Below are 6,239 nucleotides of genomic sequence, written 5' to 3'. Positions count from 1 at the left end.
TAACAGCGAAAGGTGATGGGAGTTCTGAGAACAAGGAGCATGGGATTGAAAAGAGAAGACAGAAGGATATACATAAATGAAGATTTGCCTAAAGGAATACAAGACTTACTAAAAAAGGCGAAAGAGCTGGAAAATTCAGGATACAGGTACATTTGGTCGAAGGAAAACAAGGTTTTTTGTAGGAAGGGTGAGTACACGAAAATAATTCATATTCAAAATATTAACCAAGCTGAAGAAACAAAGAAAACAAATCTGAATTAAACATATTCATTAATACCGCATGGATGATTTTGTGAGGGACTATCAATTGAAACAAACCTATACCGGAAATTTTCAAATCACTAAGGAACTCAATTTACATATTAATAAAGGAAACCATAGTAATTTTAGAATTTTAAATAATAACTTAAGAAGTATAGAGAAAAATTTCAGTGAAATCGATGTTGTTTTATCGCGGATAAATTTTGATATAGATTGCATAGTACTGTCGGAAACATGGAAAATAAGGGATCTCTATCAGTATGAAATGGAAGGGTATAACATAATATAAAATAATGGGGAATTGAATCAGAATAATGGAGTGGTTGTATTTTTGAAGAATAATCTACAATATAATTTTGACATAGGACAGGTAGAAGAAATAAAAGCTATAATCAATTTAACAAAACTCAATGAAAACATACAGATAATCGCTATCTACAGATCCTCAAGTTCATATGTAGAAGAATTCAATAGGAATCTCCCAATGCTACTGAAAACCTGCAAAAAGAAAAATAAAAATAATATATCCTTCTTTCTTTGCGATATAATAATAATAATAAAAAATAATAATAAAGACCTAAAACTTATAACAGGCAACAGAAACCACTTGCAAATTATGATCAAACTAGTGGAAAATTTTTCGAAAGACGTGGGGATGAAATTCGGATTGGACAAGTGTCGTACGATTAGCGTAGTGCGTGGAAAAATCCAAGATGAACCGATAGCTCTCTCCAATGGACAGGAGATAGAAGCAATGAAATCGGACGATCTTTATAAATACTTAGGAATGAAACAAAACCGACGAATAAACCATCAAAGAATGAAGAAAGACTTAACAACTGAGTTCATTAGGAGAATCAACAAAATTTTAAAAACAAACCTCAACAGCAAGAACATGACGAGAGCCATCAACACATATGCTTGTTCAATTCTCACATACTCTTTCGGTATCACTCCATGGAGCAAAACAGATATGGAAAACCTGCAACGCAAAATGAGAACCTTGATGACGAAAGCACACAAGCACCATCCGAAAAGTAGCATTGAGAGGACGACACTGCCGAGGAATAAAGGAGGCAGAGGTCTGCTGGACATCATGGAACTTGCCCATGGTCAAATTGAATGCCTACGAACATACTTGAAACACAAATCACGTCAGAGATCTACAAAGTACTGTGTGAAGCAGACGAATCAACACCTTTGCAACTGCACAAGGAGCAATTGTCATACAACCACCAGACAATCCAAGAAAAAATGCAAAGATGGAGAGAAAAGCCCCTACATGGACGACATTTCAACGAGGTGAACCAGGATCATGTCGACATTGAAGCGTCGAACTATTGGCTCACATCAGGTGCGATGTATCCAGAAACGGAAGGATTTCTTTTAGCCATCCAAGATCAAGTGATCTCAACAAGAAATTACTGCAAGCATATCATAAAGGACCCAACTATTACTGACGATCGATGCCGTTATGGGTGTCCAACGAATGAGACATTCCAACATATCACGGGAGGATGTCAAATGTTTGCAGGAAATGAATATAAAGAGAGACACGATGCAATAGGAAAGATACTACACCAAGAAATGGCAACTAAATTAACACTAATTCATTCTGAAAAAGTGCCATACTACAAATACCGACCGGAAAGCATCCTGGAAAACGAATGCTATAAACTGTACTGGGATCGTACAGTTTTGACTGATAAAACAGTCCCTCACAAGAGGCCAGATATATTGCTAGTTGATAAACATCAAAAGGCAGCAATACTCATCGACGTAGCAATACCCAATAATAATAATAATAATAATAATAATAATAAATAATCTTTATTTCAAAACAATTCAAGTTATAAAAGAGAAGAGAAATGAAACAGTGTCAAAAAAGAAATGTGGTTCTTAATCATCCAAAAAATTCTTCCATACTATATGGTTCCATGTTCAATAATAAATTAAAAACTTTTTTTTTGAAAGGTTTAAGTAGATCAATCTTTTGTATATCCTTAGGTTATTTATTAAAAAACTTTAAACATCGGTACTCTGCTTGCTTTTGAGTTGTTTAAAGGCTATGTTTTGGTAAATTGTATGATAGAGTTCTTGTGTCATAATTTTTCTTGAGATTCAGATATGGAGAAAACAGATCTTTATGTTTATGAAAAAATATTAAACATTCTTGAATATACAATGCATAAAGTGTTAAAATGCCGTTCTTTTTGAAATATCCTTTACATGATTCTCTGAATGATAATTTTTCTATTATTCTTATAGCTTTTTTCTGTAATATAAACAAAGGCTGAATGTTTCCCGAACCATAGAAAACAACACCAAATCTCAATTTTGACTCTATAGTAGCATGATAGACAGTCTTTATAATTTTTTTACTCAGATATTTGGCAATTACTCTCAAAGCATAAATGGATGGACCTATTTTATTACTCAGATGTTCTATGTGTTGTTTCCAGTTCAGTTCCTCATCGATGTGTACGCCTAAGAATCTAGTGGCCTCTGAAACCTTATATTTGCAGCAATTCAGAGTTACATGTTGGGGAACTTCTAAGTTGGAATTTGGAGGATGGAATACAATCAAGTTGGTTTTGTCCTTGTTCATGACCATGTTGTTTTGAGCAAACCAAGTTTCGGTATATTTCAGTACCTCTTCAACCAATTTCTTGAGATCTGGCCACAGAGACTCTATAACCAGCAGATTCTTATCATCAACATAGTCCTCAAAGTTCACTCTATCCTCACCCCAATTAAGGTTCAATGGGTAATCATTAACATACACTATGAAGAGGAGGGGACCCGCTATGCTTCCTTGTGGCACTCCAAGCTTCAGTTCTTCTGTTTCTGATCTTATTGTACATCCATCTGCATATATCTCTACTAACTGAGTCCGTTTAGTGAAGTACGATCTTACCCAATCTAGGGCTGGTCCTGCAATTCCATAACTTTCCAATTTTTCTATAAGATTTCCTATATCAAGGCAATCATAAGCTTTCGATAGATCCAGAAACAGTCCCATAGATAGATCTCTGTTCTCAAAAGCACTTGTTTATTTTTCACAAAGTTGAATATGGCCGTTTGAATTGATCTTCCTTTCAAATAACCGTGTTGATTTTTGGTGAATATTCTGTTTTTCAAGAGAAATGTCATGACTTGTCCACAAAAAGCCAGCTCAAAGATCTTAGAAAAGGATGGTAAAATACTGATGGGCCTGTAATTTCCAAAATCATTTTCATCTCCCTTCTTGAATATAGGTCTTACTATCGCATTCTTCAATCTGTCTGGAAACATTCCCTTCTTTATTGAATTGTTTATTATTATTCTTAGAGGTTCCAGAATTTCTTTCATACACTGCTTAATGATGCTGTTGGATACACCATCAACTCCACTTGTCTGTTTATTTTTCAAAGATTTGATAATATTTTCAAGTTCTTGCAGACTAATAGGCCTCAAATAAATTGATTCATTTGCTTTTATATTGATGTTTCTTTTTGTATTTTTATATGGGTTGTTCATTGTCATATCTAGAGCATGGTTCACAAAGTATTTGTTCAATCTATTTGAGATTTCTTCAATATTGCCTTCAATTGGGAAATTATTTTTTTCAGGCTGACTTTTGATGGAATTTACAACTGACCAAGTTGCTTTGCTTTTGTTGTCTGACCTCTCTATTATTTTTTGATATGCTTCTTTTCTGTTTTGGATGAGCATTCTATCATATTCATATTTCACTTTTTTGTACTGCTCCTGAAATCTCCTGTCTGATCTACTGCAAACTAATAGAACATCTAATTTGTTCTTCATACTTCTCTGTAATTCACTTGGGCACTTATACTTATGTTTCTTCTGTATAGGAAACTTTTTTAGAGGACAAGCTTGATTTAAATGTTGCATAAATAAATCATGGAAATAGTTAAATTGTTCGTTAACATCATCTAAGTCATTGAGAAATCTCCAATTTAAAGTTCTCAGATTTGTTTTCAATTGGTTGAGATTATGTGAGGAATATATTCTTTTCCATGTGAAAGTTTGCTTAGTTCGGGGGCCCATTAAGGTGATGGTCTGAGCTGTGTGGTCCGAGATGTGATTGTCAATAATGTTGCTATAGTATGGCATGTCGAGGTTTGTAAAAATACCATCTATACATGTTGCTGTTGTACCAGTGATTCTAGTTGCCTCAAATATTGTTCGCTTCATATTATGCGAGCTTAAGAACATAAGCCATTCAGTTTTCCTTTGGGACTCGCCTAAAAGATCAATGTTAAAATCTCCAACAATTATAACTTGAGCATTTTCATTTTCAAATTTATTAAGAAGCACGTTCAGTTTTTCAGTTAAAATATCAGTTGTACCATTATTATAGACTGTCATACAAATTACCTTGATTTTACCAATACGAAATTCAACTCCTGCACATTCCATGAGGCCTTTTACAGAAACATAGCTTATTTCCTTTCTTTCCTTTGCTTTCAAAGATGTGTGAACATAGACAGCTACACCACCATGCTCACCATGTAGTCTGCAGAATTGGGCTTTAAGTATGAAATTTTTTATGTTGTAGTTCTTCAATTCATTTTTTGTTTTCCAGTGTTCTGACAAACATATAATCTTGATATCCCTGTTATTTGTGCTGTCGTTTTCTATTTGTTCCATTGAATTTCCAATCGATCTAATATTCTGATGAAAGACAGTGAATTTTTCTGTTTCCTCTGCAGTTGGACTTTTTTGCTTATTTGGTTCAGAGTTTATAAAAAAACCGCATCCTTCTGAAGAAATTCAGTGTGCCTGGAAAAATCAAATCTCTTAATACCAACTCCTGATGGCCAAAAATCAGATTTATAAATTTTTTTTTTTTTCAAGTGGTGCTGATACCACAAATCTTTTTAATCTTGATTTCTCCGAGGGAATCTCTTTTACCATTATGTTGGATAGTTGAAAGCCGTTTTTCTTTGCTAAATATTCCTTAATCATAGCTTCTGAAGTGCCTATATTAACCCGGTAAATATAGAGCCATACCTTTCTTTGCTGTCCGGAGAAACCATTTTCTTCTTGACCTGTTCCTATGTTTTTTTGTGTTGGTTTGTTTCTTGTTCTCTTCCCGTTTCTGACTTCAATAAATTCATTGTCTTGAGTTCCTGATTCCTTCATAATATTTCTGTTCTGACTGTTTCTTGTTGTCGTACGATTAGTTTGGTTAGTTTGTTTATTTTGATTTGACGTTTCCTGAATTGTAGTTTTCTTTAGTTGATCATGTGCTTCCACCTGTTGTTGAGTTGACGAACTTGCTATATTTGCATACGAAGGGGAAGAAATCTCTAACGGTTCTCTCTGTTTAGTGACTTTGTTTCCATGTTGTTTATCAGCTTTGTTTACATATTTTTTTCCATCCTTCCCATTTATTTCGACTATATTTTCGATTTTTTCCAACAGAAGACCGTTGTTCTGTTTCAAAATATTATTTTTATCCTTTGCTTCTTCCAATAATTCTTGTAGGTACCTTACTTGTAATACAAGACTTTCCATTTTTGTCTCGTGGACTTTCTTAATTTCTTCCTCCTGATGGTTCGGCGTTTCACAGCACACCACTTTGTTTCCATTTAGGAATTTAACGTTTGGGTTTCTTTTAGCACAAGCGATATGGAATATCGCGAAGCACCTCACACATACTTTTAATTTATACGTTTTTGTAGAGCAGCATTTCAAGAATTGCTGTTCATTTTCACTTTTATCGGACGCATCCGAGAACACGTCGTCATCGCCCGCCATACTTGATATATGATAACAACAACATGCGTCAAAAAGAGGTCGAAAAAATTTCAAAATATAGGGACCTCGAATTTCAGATAAAGCGCCAGTGGGGAATGATATCAACGAGAACTATTCCAATTATCATCTCAACAACAGGAATAGTACCCAAAAATCTCAAGAGAAATATCAAGCAACTAGGACTTAGTGAGTATATATATAATATAATG

General features: G+C 34.2%; 1 protein-coding gene across 1 annotated transcript; it reads right to left on the bottom strand.

Annotated features, from left to right (window-relative positions):
• Nucleotides 1-2,333: 2,333 nt before the first annotated feature.
• Nucleotides 2,334-5,487, bottom strand: LOC123685368. Its single transcript, XM_045625024.1, has 2 exons — nucleotides 5,281-5,487; nucleotides 2,334-5,049 (listed from the first exon to the last, which is right to left on the bottom strand). Exon 2 carries the CDS (start codon nucleotides 4,915-4,917, stop codon nucleotides 3,235-3,237), a length of 1,683 nt encoding a protein of 560 aa, XP_045480980.1. The 5' UTR covers nucleotides 4,918-5,049; nucleotides 5,281-5,487; the 3' UTR covers nucleotides 2,334-3,234.
• Nucleotides 5,488-6,239: the final 752 nt, after the last annotated feature.

This window comes from Harmonia axyridis, chromosome 1, assembly GCF_914767665.1.
Source record: "Harmonia axyridis chromosome 1, icHarAxyr1.1, whole genome shotgun sequence".
In the NCBI taxonomy this organism is placed as follows: domain Eukaryota; kingdom Metazoa; phylum Arthropoda; class Insecta; order Coleoptera; family Coccinellidae; genus Harmonia; species Harmonia axyridis.
The sequence above is the reverse complement of the archived record's forward strand: the minus strand, read 5'-3'. Positions and strand labels throughout refer to the sequence as shown.